At 55.2% G+C, this 25,082-nt stretch overlaps 2 protein-coding genes and 1 pseudogene across 2 annotated transcripts; 2 read left to right on the top strand and 1 right to left on the bottom strand.

Annotated features, from left to right (window-relative positions):
- The window catches only part of LOC119105691 (armadillo repeat-containing protein 1-like), a 39,761-nt pseudogene that overhangs the window by 11,531 nt on the left and 3,148 nt on the right, over positions 1-25,082 (bottom strand).
- Positions 738-8,658, top strand: LOC119105649 (putative serine protease K12H4.7). Its single transcript, XM_037229109.1, is given in 12 exon segments — positions 738-745; positions 1,507-1,648; positions 1,932-1,952; positions 1,954-2,037; positions 2,039-2,115; positions 2,641-2,819; positions 2,822-2,875; positions 3,878-4,013; positions 4,571-4,694; positions 5,304-5,379; positions 7,740-7,903; positions 8,539-8,658. Coding segments are annotated over 12 exon segments (1,185 nt in total).
- LOC119105648 (28S rRNA (cytosine-C(5))-methyltransferase-like) lies at positions 10,906-23,916 on the top strand. The gene is made up of 12 exons (XM_037229108.1): positions 10,906-10,948; positions 15,731-15,938; positions 16,516-16,590; positions 16,887-17,136; positions 18,696-18,829; positions 19,238-19,301; positions 19,336-19,361; positions 20,217-20,333; positions 21,420-21,591; positions 22,859-23,016; positions 23,599-23,624; positions 23,718-23,916. The coding sequence occupies exons 2-12, from the start codon at positions 15,786-15,788 to the stop codon at positions 23,914-23,916; spliced, it is 1,374 nt and encodes a 457-aa protein (XP_037085003.1). The 5' UTR covers positions 10,906-10,948; positions 15,731-15,785.

Genomic DNA, 25,082 nt, shown 5'->3' with positions numbered 1-25,082 from the left:
TCATGTGGCCAGTTGATCTGGGTGTTTTAAAGCTTCAAATCAAGTAACCAACTAGCCTCAATTAGGGATACATGTCTAAATCTTGCACTAGCAGGGTAAGTGGTAGTCTTCTGCACAGATTTAGCATTCCTGATAGGCTGGAAGGCTAGGGTGGTGCTAGGTAAGGGCTCAAAGTTCAGTGGGATAGCGGTGACTAGTAACATCCATCACATGTGGCATGCTTTAGGTCGAATCCTGTTAACATCATCTTTAGATGACAGGAGTAAAGCAAGGAGGGTTCAGGGCCTGGAGCCCCCTCAGGGCTGCTTTCTCATATTGTTGTAGATGGCTCCTGATAGAAAGTTAAAAACCTGTGTAAGCATTCCCACTGAGCTCTTCCCCCTCCCCACCCCTACCTCATAAGAAAGTGCTGGCTGCACCCTTGGTAAGTGACCTGCCTCAGCAAGAATGAGTGTGAAAATTTAGCTGTTGAGTTATAGAAAACTTTGGTGTTTTGTTGTTTGGGGACTGCACTTAGCTGTGTTGTTGGATGCTTATATCACCCATGGGACATTAACTCAAGGTCTGCTTGGTTGCCTGGTTGAGGTGCTTAGTGAAGGGCCACTTGTATTCAATGGGTCAAATTGCAAGGTGATGCACATGCACATGGGAACTCCCATGAACTGTTCATCTATAATGTTACACATGGAAGGGGGAGGAGTTTTAATCATGCATAACCAAAGTGGAATAAGGGGAGAATGGTTTGGTCAGGTCATCAGTACACTTAAGTGTAGCTGCAAACCATGGTAAGGTATCTTTTGACCTGTTTTGAAATGCTTAAACCAAAGACTGTCTGCTTTTATTCATTACAAGCAACATGTTCATCTTTATTTTGGCACCTCTAGCAGGCCCCATGGATGCTACCTTTCTGAGATATTATGTTATGCTTATCACAGCCTATGGGGGAGGGTTTGCATCCAGCATACAAGTTCATAACTGGGGGAAGGGTAGAAAATGTTGTGAATATGTGATGTGATTTGTTATTGCTCCTATCAGTTATTTATTATTGCTCCCAGACTGCACCTGGATTCTGAATGGTGGCAATGTATTATTGAAGAGTTGGCCACCAAGGAAGACCTGGGGAATATTGTAGACAACCAGCTTAGGTTTGTGAGTGGATAGTAGTACAGTACCCTCATTCCTATTCATCATTTTTCACATCAACAGATGAAGGGGATTGATGCAACACCCCTGCTATTTTGGGATTAAGAATGATGGAGCTGAAAAGGCAGCAGATTGACCCTAGGGATATCTAATGATTGCCTGGCCCCTGTTCCTGAACCCATTTGACCATTGCTGTAGCCTTTGTCACAAGCATATGACGACTGTCATGCGACGTCTGTGTCACGCTGGATGTAAGCATCACTGTTTCCACAGGTCTGGTATGGCAACAGCTGGTCACAACTGTGCCCTGTTTTCTACAGGTGCAGTGCTCGCTGCTCTGGTGGTGTTGGCCGTGTGCGGCAGCTGCGTCGGTCTGCGCCGTCACGACGTCCACGGCCTCCTACTGCCCACCACCGAACGTCCACAATGCCCGCTGCCACCAGACCAGTGGTTCACCCAGAAGCTGGACCACTCCCAGCCCAGTGACCTGCGCACCTGGCAACAGGTGACGGTCACGGGCCGGTGTCGGCGGCGCGACTCGTCTGTGCCGAGTCGCTCGCAACACCCGCGCCACCACCCGCATCATGTCAACTGTATCGCCCTCCTCCAACTTTGCTGCCTGGTCTTGGGTACTGCATCGCCCTTGCCCTGGTCGTTGGTCGCTGGAGCTGCGCCACCCTCTTGCGACTTATCATTGTTTGGGGCCGTAACAGCCTGCTGATGCCTGCCCGTCTCTGGCGCGGCTTGATCGCTTTCCTCCGACGAATCGACGCCGTGTTTCTCCGCAGCGCTACTTCACGAACGACTCGTTTCTACAAGCCGGGCGGGCCGGCGTTCCTGATGATCGGCGGCGAGGGCAAGGCCAGCCCCGTCTGGATGGTGGCCGGTCAGTGGGATCGAGTACGCCAGGCAGCACAACGCCCTCTGCTTCCTGCTCGAGCACCGCTTCTACGGGAAGAGCCACCCCACCGAGTGCGTGCGGCACCACGGCCAAGTGGGACGGCCTGGAGTGGGCTGAGGCTGGTGACGTCTTGGAGCCTCGTGGCGTGACTGTTCAGGCCAGCCGTTTCGCAGGTTGTAGTAGCCGAGGGCGCTGATTGGGGGACTGGCTCACAGACAGTGGGTTCGAATCCCAGATAGTGTAGACGGTCTGCCCCTACAAGTATGCATGGTGATGTGGCAACCTGCCACAGAGCGGTATCATTGTAATGTGGGGTGATCGTGGCGTTGTCTGATATGACACTGATGCGATTCCTATGAATGTCCATAGAATGGGCCGCGGATAAAGTAGTCCGTTAAAACCAAAATCACATGACTGGCTGATGGCCCCAGAGGCGCGTACAATTCATTGCTGTGCAGGAATTCTGAGAGGAAGACATCGCTGTAAACCCGTGCGAATAAACGCGCAAATGTGCATGCTGATACCGTGGTAGGCAAATAACAGAGCTAATGGTGGCATATCTCCGTCCTCACATCCTACCCTCTGACCCGTTGTAGGGACATGAACATCAAGAACCTGCGCTTTCTGAGCTCTGAGCAGGCGCTGGCCGACCTGGCCGCCTTCTCGGCCGCCATGAACGTGCAGCACGGCCTCGACGCCAGCACGCGCTGGGTGGCGTTCGGCGGCTCGTACCCGGGCAGCCTGGCCGCCTGGTACCGGCTCAAGTACCCGCACATGTGCACGCGGCCGTCTCGAGCAGCGCGCCGCTGCACGCCCAGACCAACTTCTACGGTGAGTCGGCCGCGCGTGCCCCGTGACGGCTGTTGTGTGTGGTCTCCAGCCGGGGCGTCGGCCAGGGTCGCGATCTGTCGTGTGTGGTCTTCAGCCGGGGCGTCGGCCAGGGTCGCGATCTGTCTTGTGGGTGTCCCCAGCCGGGGCGTCGGCCAGGGTCGCGATCTGTCGTGTGTGGTCTCCAGCTGGGGCGGCGGCCAGGGTCGCGATCTGTCGTGTGGGGTCTCCAGCCGGGGCGTCGGCCAGGGTCGCGATCTGTCGTGTGGGGTCTCCAGCCGGGGCGTCGGGCAGGGTCGCGATCTGTCGTGTGGGGTCTCCAGCCGGGGCGTCGACGAGGGTCGCGATCTGGTCGTGGGGGGTTCTCCAGCCGGGGCGTTGGCCAAGGTCGTGATCTGTCGTGGGGTGTCTCCAGCCGGGGCGTTGGCCAAGGTCGCGATCTGTCGTGTGGGGTCTCCAGCCGGGGGCGCCGGCCAGGGTTGCTATCTGTCGTGGGGGGTCTTTAGCCGGGGCGTCGACCAGGGTCGCGATCTGTCGTGTGGGGTCTCCGGCCGGGGCGCCGGCCAGGGTCGCGATCTGTCGGTCAGAAACCGCGCGGCATCGCCACACGCGGTGCGCGACTCCAGTGGGGCTCTGTCTGTAACATAAAGTTTCCAGCTGGCCTCGCTGTAGACCATCAGAAGGTATTTCGTATTGGCAATTGGCGTATTTGAAAAAGACCAGTGGTAATCAAACAATGCGATGCGTAACGATACTTAGGTGCGATGTGATCGCCTTATGTCAAGTTTGGCGTTTGTATAATAGAGGCTAAGTACTACTAATGGTTCAACCGTCACATTTTTTAGCCAGTTGTTAAAAGTCCACCCCCCTGTGTGAAGCAGACGGGGCTCCGTAGTACCTGCAAGCCTTTGACGGGTGTACACTGGCGCTTCTCCGCGGGGCTCCGTGCGGCCCTCGTCGCCTCCCCCCCCCCCCCCGTTGTTGGCGAGCCGCGGTCACCCTCAGAGTTCCTGTCGGTGGTCTCTGACGCGCTGCGCTCCGAGTCCGGCCAGGAGTGCTACAGCGGCGTGGCGGCCGCCTTCTCCGAGCTGGAGCAGCGCATCGGCGGCGGCGACGCCGGCCAGCTCACCAAACAGTTCCAGTGAGTGAGCGGGCCGCGCTCCACCACTGCCGCAGATGTGGCCGGCCAACGGCCGTCGGGAGAAGCCGGCCGGGTCATCGCTACCGTGTTGATATATATATATATATATATATATATATATATATATATATATATAGATCACTAAGATTCAAAATTTGCTGTACCTTGTGGGAGAGAATGTATCTATGAAACATCGAGTGTGAAGTGAAATGTTCATGTTCCTCATGCTTGTGACATGTTTGATGACTGGGAAATATCCATGATATACCCAACAAAACTAAATTTTCAGTGTGAAGGTTTGCCAGGACTTAGAAAAGATTGTTAAGGGCCAATTATGCCTCAACGTATACTCACCTGTGGCTGAAAGAAAAATATTCTCCTTCAGTGTAGGAATTTACCAACATATGTATATATATATATATATATATATATATATGCATGTTATTCGGTGGTAATGTATTTTGGTAGTGTATGCTGCTTGGGCAGTGTGGGCCTAGAGCTCTGGCTGTGGCTGCGCCGCAGACTGTGTGCGCCGCTGAAACGTCTCGGCGCCGGAGGGACGTATCCAGTCTGGTCTCCAGCCTGGCCGACCTCTTCGAGAGCACCGTCCAGTACAACAAGGACAACCGCGCCTTCGAGGGCGCCAAGGACGCCAACATCACCGTCACCACGCTCTGCGACGTGAGTTGGCCTGAACCAGGCCGCCAGCTGCTTGAGTGCGACGAGGGTGTGATAATCACGAGCACAGCAAGCTTTTTGAGATGCATCTTACGAGACGAGGCGAGACCATTGGGCGGACAAGGTCTGTTTTGGTTGGCCTGTAGATGTGGTCTGCCTCAGACCATGACCCCTGGGCAGCTCTCAGATCATAACCAGTGGGTGGGGTCTGTCCCAGATCATGACCAGTGGTGGGGTCTGTCCCAGATCATGACCAGTGGGCGGGGCCTGTCTTTAGACCATGACCCATGGGCAGCGTCTGTCTCAGACCATGGCCAATGGGCGGGGTCTGCCTTCCAGACCATGACCAGTGAGTGGGGCCTGTTTCAGACCATGACCAGCAGGCGGGTCTGTCTCTCCAGATCATGACCGCGGGGCGGGGTCTGCCTCTCCAGATCATGACCGGAGGGCGGGGCCTGCCTCTCCAGATCATGACTGGGGGGGGGGGGTCTGCCTCTCCAGATCATGACCAGCGGGCGGGGTCTGGCCTCTCCAGATCATGACCAGCGGGCGGGGTGGTGCGCTGGACCGATGGCCGAGGTCAACCTGCTGATGACAGCCCATGGTGACAAGTGCTTAGACTACACCTACGAGTCGGCCATGAAGAAGATGCGACAGGAGAGCTTCGACAGCCCCGACAACAACGGCAGTGAAGTGCCTGGGGTGGCACAGCCTGTGACATGAGTCGGGGCCGGCACATTCTGTGACACGAGTCAGGGCCGGCTCAGCCCGTGACACGAGTCAGGGCCGGCTCAGCCCGTGACACGAGTCAGGACCGGCTCAGCCCGTGACACGAGTCAGGACCGGCTCAGCCCGTGACCGAGTCAGGACCGGCTCAGCCCGTGACACGAATCAGGGCCGGCTCAGCCCGTCACACGAATCAGGGCCGGCACAGCATGTGACATGACTTAGGGCCGGCTCATCTGTGACGCGGGTCAGGGTCGTATAGCCATGACACGAGTCAGGACCGGCTCAGCCGTGGCGCGAGTCAGGGGTCGGTATAGCCCTGTAACGCGAGTCAGGGCCGGCTCACCCGTGACACGAGTCAGGCCGGCTCAGCCCGTGACACGAGTCAGGGCCGGCTCAGCCCGTGACACGAGTCATGGGTCGGCAAAGCCGTGGACACGAGTCAGGGTCGGTATGGCCTGTGACATGAGTCAGGGCCGGCACAGCCTGTGACACGTCAGGGTCGGTATAGTCTGTGGCATGACTCGTGCCGGCTCAACCTGTGACACAGTCAGGCCCGGCTCATCCTGTGACACGAGTCAGGACCAGCTCATCCTGTGACACGAGTCAGGGCCGGCTCAGCCTGCTGAGCCACCAGCCAGTCCACACATGGCCCCCGTGTTTCTGTCTCGCTTAGCGCCCCGTGTGCAGCCATCAGTGCTACTTGAAGTCTGGTGTCTGCTTCCTAATCGTGGCAATGTTTTTTCTCTCTACCGTTACTATGTTTGTTTCCTGCCCTTGGCGTTGTGTCCTTTTACCCCAGTGAAGCTGCGATTTCTGACCGCGTAACGGAAGGTGGGTCGCGTACAGCACGGCTTCTCTGTGTGAAGCACCCCTGGCCCGGCGCGGACAGGGCCGGCGCCGAGCGTTGTCCGGCGCGAGCCAGCTGACCGTGTCGCCGGCAGTGCGCCAGTGGATCTACCAGAGTGTTCAGAGTTTGGCTGGTACCAGACGTTCCGACTTCGTCGGCAGCCGTTCGGCCACGCTTTACCGCTCCCTTCTCCGTGCAGCAGTGTGTGGACCCTACGCCCCAAGTGAGCGACTGTCCGCCCCGCGGCGCTGCGGGCACTTGTCCCGTGTCACTTGTCCCGCCTATTCTTCCAGTGTCCTGTGTCCCGTGTCCTTGTTCCTTGTCCCTTGTCCCGCCCTCCGTCCTATGCCCGTGTCTCTTGACCCTTGTCCCCCGCCCCTCGTCCTATGTCCCTTTCCTTGTCCCTTTTGTTCCTTGTCCCGCCCCCTCGTCCTATGCCCCGTGTCTCGTGACCCCCGTCCCTGTCCTGCCCCTCGTCCTATGTCCCTTGTTCCCTTGTGCCTTGTTCTTGTCCCTTGTCCCGCCCCTCGTCCTAGTCCCGTGTTCCCTTGTCCCTTGTCCCGCCCCCCTCGTCCCATGCCCGTGTCTCGTTGACCCTCGTCCATTGTCCTGCCCCCTCCTATGTCCCTTGTCCCTTGTCCCTTGTCCCTTTCCCTTGTCCGCCCCTCGTCCACGTGTCGTGTCCCTTGCCGCTTGTTTTTGGCTTCCATGTGGTGGCCGCTGACAGAGCGTCGCCGTTCCGCGGCAGCCGTGGCGAGCGAGCCCGCCAGACCACTCGGCGGTCGCACAGAGTCATCTGCTCTGGAACCAGGTAACATGTGACCTTTTGGACCGTGGAGGCCGGCTGACGGTGCACCGCCGCTCGGCCGGTCGTCGGGACAGCTGATGTCTCGCCTCGCTGGCACCGGTCTCCTGAGGAAGCAGTGTGGGCTCGCCCCGGTGCTGGCGTAGCCGAGCTCGGCACCGCCGTGGCTCGGTCGTCTGGCCGGGGACGTGTCTCCCGCGCAGCACGAGCCGCTGGCCCACGCTGCTGCGGCCCCGCCCGTCGCCCGGCCCGCTCCGGCAGGGGTCCGGGCAGTGGGTGTCGTTGCAACCAGCCCGTTTGTGATGGGATGCGTCACCCTGGTTTTGAGAGCACCGAGGCTTTACGATGTCGAAGAAAGGAGTACTGCCCACACGGCCTCTCTCCTCAATTCGAGTTGAGTTTGAGTATAAGTATATTGTATATATATATATATATATATATATATATATATATATATATATATATATATGCAATTATATAATATATTTATATGTATTATATGTATATATATTTAGTTATTTCTATACAATATAGAGTAATTATTGGTTTCTGTCGCACTCCGTGGTTCCCCTATCAGCAAAGTGACGTCACGGTTGACCCCCTCCCATTCCCGACGTTGGGGCCGACGGGCTGCCGCCAGTGCTCCCAGCGTTTGTGCCGCCTTCAGTGTTCACCACCATTTCCCCGGCGAGCCCAGAGACGCCGGGGATGGCTGCCCCTCCCCGCCGCCACACGCACATCGAGCCCTCCACTGCTGCCAGGTTCAACAAGGTGTTCATCGAGGCGGCTGTGGCGGCGACGAACGTGCGCTACGGCGGCCGCGGGCTGCGCGTGCGGCGCGTGGTGTTCATCAACGCAGCAGCATCGATCCTTGGCACGCCATGGGGCGGACGGCCACCCGCCACCGGCACCCGCCCGTCATCTACATCAACGGTCAGTGGCGCGCGCGCCGGGCGCCGTCTCAGCACGCCGGCAAGCGCTGAGAGGGGCGGTGGTGACTGTCGGCGGCTGATGTGTGCAGTCTGCGAGGCATTCGGGTGTCGCCGTACACGTGTCCTGGTGATCAGTAATGTTTTGTTTGTGTGGATGGCGTTGACAGGTAGAAGGCTGTCATTGCTTCCTCTTGTGCGCGTCACATCACAGCCTCACAGCCGCACCGCGCCGGCGCTAGCCTCAGTGTAGCAGAGTGTGTGCCGGCCGGCTGGGCCGATAGACATCATGCAGGACTTCCTAGCGGTGTCGGCATCGTGTAGTCCGCCTGGCTGTCCCTGCCGATCAGTCACCCCTGCGCGGCCAGAACACTGGTCTGCCACCCGGTACATCACGCCGCACATCGCACATCGCACACCGCACACCGCACAACCGCACGTCCGCCTCGCCGACCGACGGACGTGGCTGTGCGGCTTGTCGCCTCAGCCGTCCACCAGCCGCACGTGGGCTACTGACGCTGCCTCCGTGGCCCGCAGGCACGGCCCACTGCGCCAACATGTACCCGGCGCGCAGCCTCGGACCTGGCCGGGCTGACGGGCGGCTCGGCGCAGAGTGGCCGCCTCATCACCGCCTGGCTACGCGAGAGCCGGCAGTGACGTCACTGGAGCCCAGCCGGACGACGACTGGACTGCGAATCACCCTCGCGACCCGCTGACTAGCGACGTCACTGGAGCCCAACCGGACGACGGCCGGACATCTGGTCACCTCTTGACCGTGGGCCAGTGACGTCACTGGAGCCCAGCCGGACGACGACTGGGCGGCAGGTCACCTCTTGACCGTGGGCCAGTGATGTCACTGGAGCCCAGCCGGACGACGACCGGACATCTGGCCACCTCTTGATCGCTGACTAGTGACGTCACTGGAGCCCAGCCGGACAACGTCTGGGCGGCCGGCCACCTAATGACCGGGGACCAGTGACGTCACTGGAGCCCAGCTGGACGACAGCCGGACGGTTGGTCACCTGGGTGACCGTTGATCAGCGACGCTACCAGCGTGCGGCCGGTTTGGAAGTGTGGCCAGTGGTGTCGCAACCACAAGGAACCTTATAAGTATCTGACCAGTCCATATAAAATGGCCGTTGCTTGGATATTGTACTCTCGGGTATACACCTTGCTGTCTTTTAAGGCAAGTTATAGACGTATCTGTGCGCCATTTATGTTAGGCCAAGCCTCAATATGGCTGTTGAAACCCAGGGAATGTCCGAGGTGCTCAATATTCAATAGCTTGCTGCCCGCTTGCAGTATGACTGCTGCCATTACTCATACTATGGTTATGCTGTTTACTGCGACGTTTTAAGACAGCTGTAAATTTGCTTGTTCCGTAACCTGAGATCGTGATGGATGGTCATATGCCACACCATTTCTGCACTCGCTGGGCACCTTTGAGCACGAGCGTGTGTTTCTCAATACTCGAAATGCCTGAAGCTGTCGCTCGAATCACCATCGCGGGGCACGAGCAATCGTATCAGCCAAGTGCACGTACCATTTGGCTTATCCACCACAGATTATGACAGGCAGATGCATGGATGTGTAATCGGCTTTATGCATCGAAGGTTCAAAATGTGGAATGCCTATCACGCTGTCATTGTCGTGTTCTTCCTCGCGGAGATGCCTTTGGCGTACGACGGGAACGTATGTCAGTAGCCTGTGCCTTCCCAGTTGTTCCACACGCCAGGGGTCATCGAGTACAGCCTTTCCTCGTGACCTGGCCGTGAGACAGATCCTGTATATGCATCGAGACGTGTACCTTCTTTGCCGGAAGTTGGCTGTGCTATAAAAGGAGTTGTAGTCAGATGTTCTACGCTATGGGAGCATCATGAATCCCGCTCTTACAAGTGCCAATATAACAGTACTCGGTTTTGCACGTATGCCGCTGTCTTTCATTCGTGGGCGCTAGGAGCATGATCGGGAAAGTGCAGATAGCTTGCACGAACATGAGCATCTGTTTCTTTGAGCTCCTGTGTTTAAATTCTCGCGGTCGGAAAATGCTGAGCCCATTAGATTCCACGCGTAGCAATGCTAAGCCGATGATTACAATGTTGCGCATAAATATATGTTGTGTGTGTGATAGACGCTGAACTTTTTACGCTAGTTGTCGCAAGGCAAACGAAATCTTACACCCACTAGTATCCAAACATTTGGCGATTTGGTGGCATTCTGGTGCGCTAATGCTATTTAAACTGAGGATTTCTGGGAGCCATTCAACGATAGCGAGTGTCACCGAAATCTGCTAATCTAATTGCTTTTAACAGAGTGGTAATTTGTCCACGGAATGCCTCGTACTGTCGAGTTGGCAGTGCGGCGGACACTTGCCACAGTAAGCGCGATGATTTGAGGGTTTTTTTCGTTAAAACAGCACGAGTCTTGGCTGGCCAGTTTCTAACTTGTTTGAAAATTGGTTTTCGAGCCCCCTTACCCCTACGTGCATCCATTGGAGCCGCCCTCAGAATCTCCATCATCATGTTGACATTGCCGATTTTCTCTGCCCGTACTGAATAAAGGCTGTCGCTCCCAATCTCGACTGTTGAATCAATAGGAAAAGGCTGTAAGCATTTGGCAGGTGGTGATCAGTAGGTGAACGTGTCCGCATCATGATGAACGCCCGGAGCTTAATTTTCTCTGCATGCTCCTGTACAAAACCGCCATTGAGCTGGTTCTAAATGACCGTGTATGTCCATATCAATGGAAGCCAAAGGTAAGCGGCACTGCGTCAACATTTCGTTGGCATGGGAAGGAATAATAAGCAGTAAAGCAAAATTATCCGCGGCTACCATATTATGCGCTACCATTTTGATACCGATTGTGACGCATCACGTGCATTCGTGAGGCCGCTAGGTTTTTGGTGGACGCTGTCTTTTCATTGCCGCATTTTTTATGTGGACTGGTGGTGAGTTCCTGAGGCATGCTTTTCGTGCTTTAATGGGTAAAGCGAGGAGTAGAATTACTGGAGGTATACAAACGCAACACGCGAAGAGGTTTGGGTCTCGTGGCGCGTGAATTTATTGAAGAGTCACCCTAAGTACTGGCTCGTTGAAGGAGCGAAGAGGGTCACCATTGGAGGATAGCAGTGTGAGTTAGTCATTCGAGATCCAGTTTTTCGGGATTAAGGAATTTTTTTAGTTAATCTGTCGCTTAGTCATCCGCTGCAGGGTGTGCTGACTGCTCGTCATTGTAGTCAAAGTGATCATATGGCTGGCAGGGAAAATGATATCATCCAAATTATAATCCATGACATTTGTGATTGCTCTGTACCTGGCTGGGATGTCCTAAGGCCAGTGGCTCAAGGTCTTGAGATCTATGGGCTGGATGGACAATGCCTAGCATTGCAGTAGGCTAAACTTTGCTGCCAAATTCCAGCGTGAAACTGGACGCCATATTTGGCTAGTAGACTCAGCGTACACACAACAGACCCTGTTCAGCATGTGGTCTGATTCCAGAAATTCATTCCTTCACAGCTTTAGGACTATGTTATGCAAAATTCATTGTTAAGCTCACATAGTGTGATTTTGAGACTGCTGTGAGTCATGGTCATACCTGAAATATATAGTTGGTTCCATGTAATCTTCATTGGTGGTTCTTTCTAATATTATTTAGTTAAAATAGCTCCATAACCCAGTGGATCTACAGCTGCTTTTTTGCGGACTTTTACTAACATGTAATTATTTGCTCCTTGATCTGGTGGTACTGACAGCAGATATTTTGGGCAGCTAGTTTGTCTTTCTCAGAAGCCTAAGTTCTCCTCCATAGCTTTAAATTCAGATCCAACTGCAGAACATTTTCATGCCTGGCTGGGGCTTGCATTTGTTGTTATTTCCAGACAGCTGGCTTAGACTTTGGTTTGGGTCATATTAACAGCTGACTGCATTCTGAATTGTTATCTCTGCCTCAGTTTCTTGTGATCTTGAAATGCTGGCTTTAGCTTTGTCATGATGGTTTTCACTGCAGTAGTGACTGTGCCTGACAAAATGGCCTTGCAAGCTGGGTCACTGCAACATACCTCACAAAGTTTCAAGGTCATGACACATGCATCACGAGAGCTCAATAGCACCTGGTCATTTCTAGGGACAGTTGACACCTAATGATGGCTGGTGAACCAATTGGTGCAAGTCATAGGTGTATAATAACACAACACAAGGCAGTTGTAAAGCAAAAACATTCCACCTACCTTAACACCTTACATTGATTGCTCTGCAAACCCAGGTGGTACTCTCTTGTCCCATACAGCTGTAGCAGATGTCATAGTGGTGGTTTGTTCATGCCAAAAATGGTTTTGTTGCTGTGAAACAGCATTTTACTCTAGCACTGACTATGGCTTCTTCTTCGGCCTCCTAGTTTTATGATAAGGTGATTGATAAGTTTAGCTTTAACTTCCCTTTTCCAAAGCTCAAAGCCCCTGACTTTGGCTTGGGCACCGCGTGTACGAGCTTCCAAGCCACTGGCTTTGGATTCAGCTTCAGGTTTCAAAATACAAAGCTGTTGGCTTCGTGTTTGACTTCGCAGTTCCAAACTTGAAAGCCACCAGACTTGGTGTACACTCCAGCTGTATGGTCCGCTGGAGGATTCTCTCTGTACATTTAAATGGGTTCAGCTTTGCTGCAATCTTAGGATGCTAATATCTTGACCTGACTTGGAGCCATATTGGACTGGTCTTTTTCAATGTGTCACGTCCCACGTAAATCGAATAGGGAAGAGTAGCCTCGCTGATATTGCAGTGTTGCGGGTATTCGCGCCTAATCAAACTGACTGCATGCAAGTACCCTCAAAATACTCCAGCACAACTTTTTAGGATGGTGGCATATTTTCTGAAGACCTGCTGGCGGTATGGATTAGTGACTAGGCTTATAAGCCCGTGAAAGGCACGCCAGCAGGTCGAGATGGGCTGCTCATTACAACCATTTCCGGATGTTTTGGCGTTAACGAGATGGACTGCAGCCTCGTCCGTAACCACAACCTCGAAGAGAACGCGTTTTATTGATGCTGCTGATCCAGTAGATGCTTTTTTAGTTCATGTCATTATTTATGGTTATCTCCAAAAACAGAACGTTTTGGACTTGAGAACTTCCGTTTTGAGCACGTCATGCAGCTTGACTGAATGCGTCATAATTATACGGGCTTTTGAAAAAATATAAAAGTTATCTCTAACGTTTTCAACATCATTGAGGCTATTTCAGTGGCAAAACCATTATCATGCTAAGAGGAAAGGCCTTGGACTGTTCGGACACCATAATGTCATGTGGTGCATCGTAGAGGCGTCACATCTCGAAAATGAGTTGGAGGGGGGTCTGAGCTCTGAAAAAAAATGCAGCCTGTCCCAGAACGCGACAACAAGCAATTCTATGCCCGGATTGGCCCTCTTCTCAAAGTTGATGGGGGAGGGGCTGGAGCTCCTCAAATGAAAGCTGAACAGGCATGGGTGGAGAAACATGTCAGTACACGACTGCTTCTACTGAGGTGTGAGCCTCATGTTTGCCGCGACACGATTTCTGCACTTTTTCACATATTTTCTACACTTTTCACAAAACTTCAACGGAAACAACTTTAAGCGATGTTACACATGCTAGACAAAGTAGCTACGGACAAAATTGTTACACGATGTCACTTCTGCTCACTCAAGCTTCATTGTGAAAATTACTGCATTATGCATCTTCGGCTGATAAAATACTGCACGAGGAAACTTCTTCACACAAAACTAAGTGGAAGCGTCGCTGCTTTAACACGTGGCCGCTATGGATGCAACATTACATCTATAGTCCACGCGACATTACATCTACTGTCACGCAACATTACACTCACTGTCACGCAACATTACATCTACAGGCAATAAAGTTTGCCGTTAAAACTTCTACACGACAAATCAGCGTATGAATTCCGATGGTCGTTCGGCTGTTACGGACATAAGTTGTGGTTGTCATCGTTCGCATCAAGACTGCCACCGACGTAAGTTTGACGTCAACGACATACTGCTTCTTTATCATAGAGGCTTATTCTTTCAGCATGTGCAAGAACAGCACATGTGCGCATTGTACCCAACTTCGACATGGTAACAGTTCTGGCCCACTCCCCCCACCTCCAAAGGCCAACGCACGATGGGGTTAGAAAGGACACAACCGGGCACAACGCGTCGTTTATGATCTGGGGGGGACGCTGCAGTGGTTAGCCCTTACTGTAGTAACTGACCATGTGCATCGTGCGATGGATTCTGGTGAAATTGCTCTGTTTGTGGTCTTGGATCGTTCAAAATGCTTTGGCGTGATGGATCACGGAAAATTACTTTGCAAGCTAAATATGTACGGCGAAGACAGCCATTGGGCTAGATAACTAGTTTGAGAGACACACTCAACAGGTGAGAATAGCTCTTAGGGACGGAAGTGAAACCCTCTACGAGTCACTGCCGAACACAACTGGAGACATTTAAGTGGAAAGCCTGAGCTGTTTAATGTTTGCCATGTTCTCGAACGAGATGAACTTGTATACCGACAGCTCTACGGTGGTCCAGCTTGCCGACGATACCCGAACTGCTCATTAGTGGCTGTAAAGAGCAGCTTGCAGATGTTATCATTCGTTAGAAGACCTCTCACAGAATTTGTTTACTGGCTGAACCAGAAAATGAAGATTAAGGCGGCAAAAACTCGACTTCTGGTAATTGGAGCAAAAGTTATGCTTCGTGATTTTCCCAAAACTACGATCCCAAATTGGAACGTTGACAGTAACTGAAACCAGAGCTGTCAAAAATCTGGGTCTCACGATTGACAGAGACCTCGCTTTCAACCACACATTGATCAACTGAGAGCTAAGTGTGCTGGTACACTCATTGCCCTCATCCACCGCCAGCTACTTTGTTCTGCGCTATGTTCTGCGGCAAAACATGGAAGGACTTGTGATATCCTCAGTTCGTGACTGTATATCCATTTACGAAACATACGGCGCCAATTTTTGCACCCGTGTCATTGCAGGCAAAAAGAAGTACGATCCAATTGCAGAGGAAGCAACACGTTTAGGCGTTTTGTCCGCTCAAAATCTACTAAAATATCACTGACTAGCTCTTACGAAATCCGTGCTCCACACAGGACAACCGACAAACTTGCGGGGATTATACCAGGCCGCCCAGAACAACTACAGCACTCGACAGACAGGACAACGTAAAGTGACGCGAGCCGGGACGAACGCCGGGAAGCGTAGGCTTAGCCACGGTGCTGCAAAATTGTTTAAAACCGTCTGTTATCCTGTATGCAAAACACCCGGCACGTGCCTCGCTACAATGCAGATGTGATGCACCGTATGCAGCGAGGTGACCAGCTGAGCTGAGCTAGGCTGTTGCGCTGGTTTGTGAATTTTTTGTTGTTTGAATTGTGAAACTTGTGAGCTTGTTCTTCCTCGCCTACCGTTTATTTTGTTTTTAATCTTGACGTGGTTTATGAAAAGTCTGGAAGTATTCCAGGATGTAACCGCAATAAACTGAACTGAACTGAACTAACTTGCAGGATGCTCCCGGGCATCTGCAGTTACCCAATACTGGTCACACTCACCATAATACTGGTGACAATTATTGATACGCTTGAAAATGTTTTTTTTCCATCTTCCAGAAATCCCTGTTCATAATGTTTGCTGCAACTTATCCGACCTGGATGACGATGCTCTTCTCGTCTGGACCCCAGGACTATTTTTTCAGAGCGGTGGTTGAAGTCAGCGTATTGAGGATTGCTAGCACTTTTAATGAATACCTGATGGACGTGCCAGCTGAAACAGCAGAACAATCGAAATACCAGCACTCTGTCAAGCTCCCATATCTGTACAAAGAAGGGGCGAAGATCCTCAAAGCGTATTCAGAAAAGAAGGGGAGCCTGAAGACTCTGGTGTACGCCACACGTCAACAGCGAGTAAGTCGCATGATCCAGCACTAGGCCCTGCTGTTGAGCCCCTTCGGATCTTCCATTGCTCATCAATCGCCCGCAGCTTGTCTCCACACAGGATGGTTTATAAAACGAGTTATATGCTTCTTTTGGCGCCGTTCATAGATTGTATTACGCATGGACGGTGAGGGGTTTTGATGGAGGCGCAAACGAAGAGAAGGTGGTTTCGGACAGCGCAACGTTCTTTCTTCCCCTACGTGGTTGTAATTCGTGCTGAAATATTTGCAGTATTGTGAACCGGGAAAGAGGGATCTCTTGGCCGGCTTTACCAGTGTGCTATCGGGTGAGTACCTGGGGTGGGAGATTGGGGGGGGGGGGGGGGGGGGGGGGGGGAAGGGGGTAAGGATCGTAACGTGATGTATGGGCGGCCCCTTTTTATAGTTGGGTTTTAAATATTTCATTTGAAAGACATGCTATAGAAATGGGTTGCATTTGCATTGGCGAGTGTCAGCGACATGCGTCCGCACGTCCGGCGGAGCCGTGCTGTGCCGAGCCGGCGTCCGTTCGCTGACGCCGCCCTGGTAACATATGCCGCCGCTCAGGCCTGTACCGGCGCCTGCTGGCACTCGTGTCGCGCGCCGTCGAGCACGCGCCGGCCGTGGAGGGCGGCGCTGGCGGCGGTCGGGCCTGCTCGCCGCCGAGCCCGGCCTGGAGCCGAGCACGGCCCGCCTGCTGGCCGCCGAGCTGCTGTTTCGGCGCCGGCCGGCTGGGCTCGCGCGCGCGGGCCCGTGCTCACCGTGCTGCGCTACGAGGGCCGACCGACTGCGCGCCGCGGCCGTCGCGCCGGCCGCCGCCGCCGTCGTCGCCCGCCCGCCGCCGCGTGAGTACCGCCGCCGCGCCCGGCCGCTGACTCCGGCCTGGTTGCAGGTGTGACCCGCCGCCCGCCGCGTCAGCCGCCGCCGCCGCCGCCATGAGTTCTGCCGGAGGAGCGGTTCATGCACTCGTCCATCGAGCGACGGCACGACGCGCACCAACGTGCTGCTCAACCTGTTCGTTTACAGCGTGGCCATGTTCACGCTGGCCGTTCGTGGCGTTCTACGGCGCCGTGCACGTGGCCGAGGATCGCTGGGTTACGCCGAGCACGGCTACCTGTGGGGCACGGCGGCGGCAGTGCTCACCGTGCACGCGCTCATCGCCATGTTCGTGTGGGGCGGCGTACAAGGAGGTGCGGGACGCCGAGATCGCCTCGGCGCCACGGCAGATCAGCCGCCAGGAGCTGGCCAGCCGGCAGGAAGCAGCAGTGAGCGCCGGCGGTGCCGTGGGCAGTGCCGCGGCGTGAGAGGGCCCGGGCGGCGCTGGGGGGCGGCTGACCGTGACGGAAGCGGACAGTGGCGGCCTCACCGCGGGAGGGTCAGTGTCGACCTCACAGTAACGGAGGTGCGTCGGTGACCGACCGGCGGACACGGGCGTGGACAACGGAATCGAGTCGCCAGTGGGGACGATGCCGACTGTGTGACGTGGACCAGGCTCTGGCGCGATGGCCTTGCTCCGTTCTGCTTGTCCTCGTGGCTGCTCGTTCGTTGTGACGACAGAGTCGGTTGTCGTGAAACCACGTGATCACAGGCCTTGCCGGTCCGGAGGTCGGCCGTCATGAAGCAGAAAATTTACGCGGGGTTATCCGGGTCTGATCGAACGTGTCAGGGTGCACATTAATACAATATTCACTGCCTTGTTTTGGGCTACATTCCAGGTCCGCATGTTGTGATTTGTTTCTGATTTAGCATTTATGCCAGGTATTACAAGACCGTTTCAGTCCTCAGGCTGCTGAACACGAATTGTGTACTTGCACGAAGTCAGTTGTTGTCTTGTGTAGGTCTTTACGGCGGACCGTCACTAGATTTTTTCGTCATGCGTTTGTAGGAATATGGAACTTTGTATGCGCCGGGAAGATCAGATACGAAACTGGGCAGGTTTGTTCATGAACGATGGACGACTTTTAGGCAGTAAAAGCAAAGACTTATGTGCGAATTGGAATGTTGGTATCTGAGAACGGCAAGGCAATATATTGGACAGATTGCAATGTGGGCGTTCTATGGGTCAGTGAGATCACCAAAGAAAGGAAGACACCGTCGTCCATGCCCTCCTCTGCGTTTGAATGGGCGGTGCCACGTTGCCTGTGTGCCATTGGAGAGTTCTGTGATTTCACTGTGGTATCGCCAGTGACGTGGCAAAACCACGAGCCGAGTACCTTACACCGTACCGCCACAGCTGGCTCGATACGGCGTCTCATTACTCGACCGTCGGCGCCCCCTCTATTGGACCTGGAAGGGCGGGTCCTTAGTTGGGGCACACCAGGCCAATAATGGAAGACACGAGGACTGATCGATACGCTGTGTTCTTAATAGCGCTCACATCAAGTGGAATCGGTACAGGGGTGCGTCCAACGCTGTTACAGTCATGGGTCGCTCGCCCCTGTTGTAGAGCTGGTGCTGGATAAACATGAAGTGATCACTCTTCGCTCAGCTTGGTCATTTTAATGTCCAGTGCGTCTGTGTTACATCACGCAACAGATGGCGACTGTAACGAATTTGCCACTGCAGCAGCTCGTGCTGAATTCACCTAGCAACTTCCAGCTGAATTACGCGGTGATTTCCCCTGCCGTGATCCTCGATCAGCAGCGACTGTTAACCAGTCGCCGGCAGGGGTTGTGCCTGTCATTGGTGTCTGCCACGTGTCTGTCGTGCCTCGCGCGCTGGCGGTGGATGACCGTCCGTACCCCGACAGCGCCCCGGTACGCGCGGGTCAACACGCTCCTCGCTTCCCTGGATGACGTCACGCGCCAGCTGACGGCGGAGGGCTGGGAGCGGGTCGAGTACCCGGCCGACGTCCGCTACGAGGAGTTCATAGCTCTTGTCAAGGTGCGTCAGGGGCGGGCTGCTAGGTCTATTGTCATGGCAACGAGTGGCTGCTCTGCTCATGGCTGAATGAATCCTTTACTTTGACACAGAGGCTTCCGAGCAGAAGTCGGTAAATTCTACAGGCGCGCAACCAAAGACTTATATATCCCGTATAAGGGCGCTCGACGCGTAATACCGCGTCGTCAGCGAAGCGCGTAAGCATTGCTGAGACCAAGCCGGGTAGGATGGTCAGGTAGAAAATTGCTTCACGACTGAATCTGCAGATCGCCTAGACTGCAGGGTAGCATGGGCTAGCGAGGACCACAAGCCCGTGTGGACATTGCGCCGCGCCGCTGGGTTGTGGCATGCCCTGGTCATGTGACGCTCCTTGCATGACCGTGTCGTCACGGCGACCGCTGCGGCCGGCAGGCGCTGGGACCGTCTCAGTTCCTGCTGGACCTGCACGTGCCCGCCCTGCTGGTGTTCGCCGCTGGCACGGAGCTGCACGAGCACCAGCTATACCGCAGCGGGCTGTCTCATTCTGCAGGACAAGGTGAGACACCGACGGCCGGCTGGCCGCGCGCGGAGGCCGCGCTGGACCACTCACCTGGACTCCACCAGCAGAGAACAGGGATGTCCGCCCTTCCTGCCAGGGTGAAAGGGCAGGCGACGCTATATAGCCTCAGCAGCTGAGTGTGTCGTAAAGCCCCAATGACACAGAACAGAGGTGATGCCAGCGCTATGGGGCTGCTAATTTAGTGTGTTGTGTCTTGCTATGTAACCTCCTATGCCAACAGGAGGATAAAAAATGCTAAACGTACTAAAATAAAAAGGAAATTTAAATACTGAAGACTGATGCGTCGCGGGACATCAGAGGTGACCGTAAGATTTACGCCATTGCGTGACTAATGATCCAGTTTTTTATTACAACGCGGGGAAGACTCGAGCCCTTTCGCATAGCGGCGTGTGCGACGGCACCCCGGGTGCAGAGCTGCCTGCCACCTCGGCGTGTGCTCCGTGCCGCCCTCATGACCGTGCTGTCCGTGCGCCGGCCAGGCCAGCTGCCTGCCGCTTCGGCATGTGCTCCGTGCCGCTGTCGTGACCGTGCTGTCCGTGCGCCGGCCAGGCCAGCTGCCCTGCCGCCTCGGCGTGTGCTCCGTGCCGCCGTCATGACCGTGCTGTCCGTGCGCCGGCCAGGCCAGCTGCCTGCCGCCTCGGCGTGTGCTCCGTGCCGCCGTCATGACCGTGCCTGTCCGTGCGCCGGCCAGGCCAGCTGCCTGCCGCCTCGGCGTGTGCTCCGTGCCGCCGTCATGACCGTGCTGTCCGTGCGCCGGCCAGGCCAGCTGCCTGCCGCCTCGGCGTGTGCTCCGTGCCGCCGTCATGACCGTGCTGTCCGTGCACCCGCCAGGCCAGCTGCCTGCCGCCGCTGGCGCTGGCGCCCTCCCCCGGCGAGCAGGTCCTGGACGCGTGCGCCGCGCCCGGCATGAAGACGTCTCAGCTGGCGGGCCATGATGCAGAACACAGGGTGAGTCGGGCGACGTTCAAAACAGGGTTGTGCGGTGGGGGTAAGGAGGTCAGAACTTACGAATAAGTGTCTTGGTCACACCAAAAACACCTGTCGTGTTGGAAGGTGAGGCGTTGCCAACCTCCCGGTCGAGTATTTCGGAAATCAGCAACAAAACAACAGCGAATGATTGCAGATCCGGTAGAGAATTGCAACATGAAGTACTGTTACAATAACGCGTCATGTAATCAGATTGAACGCGATCAGTGTAGCATTGGCCGTATATTTCATCTGTATAAATGCCAGCTTGATAATTCGAACGGATGGGCAGTTACATGGGCGTAGCGAAGGACGCTTTTGGGGGCATACCTCCTCTCCCCCCCCCCCCCCCCACGCCCCTCCGTGCCTGGGCGGGGAGCCGAGGGCCAAAAACCTCAGTACATGTCAGCTGTTTAAGGCGCCCTTTAGATTTTCAAAACACCAAAACGGGCCATCGAGGCATCAAAGTGGTGTCCCAAGCCTGAGAGTCCCCGAAGCATAAAGGAAGGCCTCTATAGCGACGAAATGGGCCCTTGGCTGAAAGGCCCCGTATGCCCCGATTTGATCCCTCTTGGGAGAACCTCTCAGTACGCCAATGTAGTGCTACCTAGATTGTTTACATGACTGTAACTGTCAATGCGTTCGGAGGATCGGCCTGAAAGTTGAACAGTCGAAATCTGCGCCACAGAATGCCAGAGATCCATGCGAACTGTATGTTGTATCTTGCCAACCCCGCCCGCCCATCTGATTCTTGCCCGCCTTTGACCTTGCCCGCCATCTGACCCCCGTCTGCCGTCTACCCCACCAGTCATCTGACCTTTCCGCCTCTAACCCTGCCCACATTTTGACCCCCGCTCTCCATCTGGCCCCGTCCGTCTACCCCACACACGTCATCCTGACCTTTCCGCCATCTAAACCCTGCCCACCATCTGGCCCCGCTCTCCATCTGGCCCCCGTCTGTCTACCCACCCACCAGTCAATCTGACCTTGGCCATCTGACCGTGCGCAACCATTTGACCCGCTCTCCATGTGACGCCGTCTGGCGGTCCGACCGCGTCTGGTCGGCAGGACGCTGGTGCTGTGGAGCGGGACCAGGCCCGGTTCCAGACGCTGTCCCGGATGCTGCGCCGAGCCGGCGTCACCAACTGCCGGCTCATCTGCGGCGACTTCCTCCGCCTGCAGCCGGCCGACCACCCTCAGCTGACAGCCATACTGCTGGACCCATCCTGCTCCGGCACAGGTGACCCCTCGCTGCTGAGCACCTCCTGTTCCAGTTCAGGTGATCCCTCGGTGCTGGACCCCTCCTGCTCCAGCACAGGTGATCCCTCGCTCCTGGACCCCTCCTGCTTCGGCACAGATGATCTCTTGCTGCTGGACGCCTCCTGCTCCGGCGATTCCTCGCTGCTGAACCCTCCTGCTCCAGCACAGGTCTGGGTAGGATATTGGTTGCCTGCTCGGAATCAGACACTGTTAAAGGAAGTGGTCCACAGTTGTATGGGGCTTTGAACCGGAATAGCCATCTGGAAGATCACTCGGCGGAGTTCACAGCCCTGCTCTTTTTCAGATCTTAGTCCATCTAGTTTCTGAGTTACACGCCCGCGAAGTTGTGCAGACGTTCACGTGCAGACTATGGCAAGGTTACTCGGCATCCATGACGCCGTAATTACGTCATTCAAATCCTGCCAATTCATTGGCCGTGTGGCGATCAAGGTCAAGACAAATATATTCGTCAATTTGTTCGTACCCGGCGTTTGTGAGCACGTTCCCAGATAAAACAGACTCCATTGGCTCCTAATCTGTGTTGTGAAATGTATAATGACGCAATCAAACAGTGATGTATGAAGAGGCATACTTACTATATAGAGAAATTGTGTTGTCTATTGTAATATTTTTCACTGGAAGCATACCAGTAGTTTAAAGTGAGCTTATCTCATACCATCTGATGCTTGCTTCAGTATTTTCAGATGTGGAACATTCCCTTTAAGATATTGACCCGGCAGGGCCACCGGACACCTCATGTTCACAAGCCCACTGGGCCGCGAGTCTCTGTTTTCCCGTCTCCAGGCAGCGCGCGCCAGGAGTCCCTGAGTCCCTGACTTCCCCGTCTCCAGGCAGTGCGGACTGGGAGTATCTGACATCTCCATCTCCAGACATGGCAGACCAAAGTCCTTGACCTTTCCCTGCCTCCAATCAACGCGGAACGGGAGTCTCTGACGTCTGGCCGTCCCCAGGTATGGCAGGCCAGTCTCTGACGTTTTGCCGTCCGCAGGCATGGCAGGTCAGGGTCTCTGACGTCTGGCCGTCCCCAGGTATGGCAGGCCAGAGACTCTGACGTCTTGCCGTCCCCAGGTATGGCAGGTCAGAGTGTCTGACGTCTTGCCGTCCCCAGGTATGGCAGGCCAGAGTCTCTGGCGTCTTGCCGTCCCCAGGTATGGCAGGCCAGAGTCTCTGATGTTTTGCCGTCCCCAGGTATGGCAGGCCAGAGTCTGACGTCTTGCCGTCCCCAGGTATGGCAGGCCGTGAGTCGGCGGACTCGGTGTCGGCGGACCGTCTCCAACGGCTGGCAAATCTTCAGGGCATGCTGCTGCGCCACGCCCTCAGCTTTCCGGCCGTCCGACGAGTAGTTTACTCCACCTGCAGCGTCACCGAGCGCGAGAACGAACAGGTGCGTCGAGCCGGACACGGCCGTCGCCGGGGAGCGTTTCTCGTGCTTGACGGTTTTGGTGGTAGCTTTGTTACGGTGGTTTACGAGTTCCTTTAGTTTACGCCGCGATGCAGCCGGCACCGGAGTGGGTTGTAACGTATCACGTCCATCATGTAACGTATGTTGTAACATCATATCATGTAACGTATGTTGTGGAAACTTTGTGGTGGCCATCCTGGAATGACTGATGAGATGGAATGGCTGGAAATTCCCCGCCGTTACTGCGCTCGTACCCTGGTAGCAAGAGACGCTCAAGCCGTGACTCGCTTACGACACCGCCGGTCATGTCGATGTCTGCTGGTCTTTGTCCTGACCTCGTCCACTCATCAGACTTAATTGCTAACCGGGGCATAATCGTGATCCTCCACTACATTGGGTCGTGACCTTGTCTAGCCCAAATCGTTGCCTCTGCACTGGTCACGGTGACGCCCGACCCCAGCTGTGGCTCATGTTCTTTACATTGTAACCTTTTGCGAACCTGGTCACGACCTCTTCACCGTAGCCCGTGACCTCGTCTGACCCGCCACGACCCCGCCTGTGCAGGTGGTGGCGGCCACGCTGGCGGCTCAGCCCTGCTGGCGGCTGGCGGCCACGACGCCGGCCTCCTGGCCCGGCCGCGGCCGGCCCTCGCTCTCCGACGGCCAGCACTGTCTGCGTGCCAGCGCCGAGCACGACCTCTGCAACGGCTTCTTCGTGGCGACGTTCGTCAGGGCTGCCGAAAACGAGGCTCGGCCGGGCAAGCACAAGGTCAAGACCAGGAAGCGGGCAACCATGCGACGCGGAGACGGCTCGGGCGACAGCGGAGACCACAACCGGAAAACGTGCTGGCGGGAAGACCGCCAAGACTGTGGGATCGGCTGACGGTGAGGGCGCGCCCCCGCCGCCGAAGAAGCGAAAGCGGTCCAAGTCTACGAGGGAGTCACCGGTGACCGGGGAGGACGGCCGCCGGGGTTCGAACGGGACCGCCGACGAGGCAGGTGGACCGAAAAACAAGGCAAGCTCGATCACGGGCAAGAAGAAGCGGGCGCCCAAGTCCAACGGCGTTCGCGGCGAAGCGGCGGCCGCGGTGCCCAGGCGCCCGTCAGAGCCAGCCCAGTGCAGGTCGCCAGAGAGGTCAGTCCATTCAGACCCTCAAATGAAGACCCATGCGGTGAGTATGAAGAACGTATCGGGGAAAAGACTGTCCAAACGCAGAAGAAGTCTGGCGAGAAAGAAGGCCCCAGGGCCCTGAAGTGACCAGCTATCGCGTCCGGCATGCCAGGAGGGATGCACGGTGATGCGACTGCTATAACTTGTTCGACTTTTCTGCTGGTAATACAGCTTTGATTTCCATGTTTATCTGGCACCATGAACGACACAGACATATTTCCTGAATGAACACGTGTACAATACTGCATCATGCGCATCCACCACCAATGATTGATTTAAAGGCAACTTTTGATGGCCTTTTTATTTTACGTCCGACAATCAAGCGTGTTTTTCAAATACATCTACACCCCAACAATAAATACCGTCATAGGAAGGTAGACAGAGGAAGAACAGTTAGGTAAATAGCGCTTCGGCGCGAGTACAAACTGCAGAGGTGCTTAGACGCCCCATAGGCTAGACATCTGCACTACTGCCAAGACTGGTGCCACTTGCACTTGCCCCGAAAACCACGTGGAACAGAGCTTACGATGCGCCCGCTGAGCCAACAGCGTGCAGGTCGTCAATCGGTGCAGTGAGGGGTTTTGGACGACTGTTGGAGAAGCCCATCTCCACTTGAGTCGCGTGATGGGTTCCGGATTACTTCAGATCCGTCGCAATACTGAGAGGACCGCGTCATCACCTAGACGGATGAAACTGACGTAACGGCTCGGTACAACTAACACACCATCATCCCGCATATATTTACCATTGCAATGTCCCGCCGACATGATTGGAATTCGTACACGCACACGCACACGCACACACAGTCCGGCAAGAGTTCATCACACTGCTGGTCCCCCCGGGAGCTCGCCACGCATCGGCGGAGAGCCCGGCTCTCT

The sequence above is a fragment of the Pollicipes pollicipes genome, unplaced genomic scaffold, assembly GCF_011947565.3.
Source record: "Pollicipes pollicipes isolate AB1234 unplaced genomic scaffold, Ppol_2.1 Scaffold_6138;HRSCAF=7277_pilon_pilon_pilon, whole genome shotgun sequence".
NCBI classification, from domain to species: domain Eukaryota; kingdom Metazoa; phylum Arthropoda; class Thecostraca; order Pollicipedomorpha; family Pollicipedidae; genus Pollicipes; species Pollicipes pollicipes.
The sequence above is the reverse complement of the archived record's forward strand: the minus strand, read 5'-3'. Positions and strand labels throughout refer to the sequence as shown.

Excerpts from the sequence above, each read along its gene's own strand:
- LOC119105648 (XM_037229108.1), top strand. The coding sequence starts at position 15,786 with ATGGACGTGCCAGCTGAAACAGCAGAACAATCGAAATACCAGCACTCT. Across the intron at positions 15,939-16,515 it reads ACGCCACACGTCAACAGCGA|CTGTACCGGCGCCTGCTGGC; the intron begins GTAAGTCGCATG and ends CGCCGCTCAGGC. Across the intron at positions 21,592-22,858 it reads CCCATCCTGCTCCGGCACAG|GTATGGCAGGCCGTGAGTCG; the intron begins GTGACCCCTCGC and ends TGCCGTCCCCAG.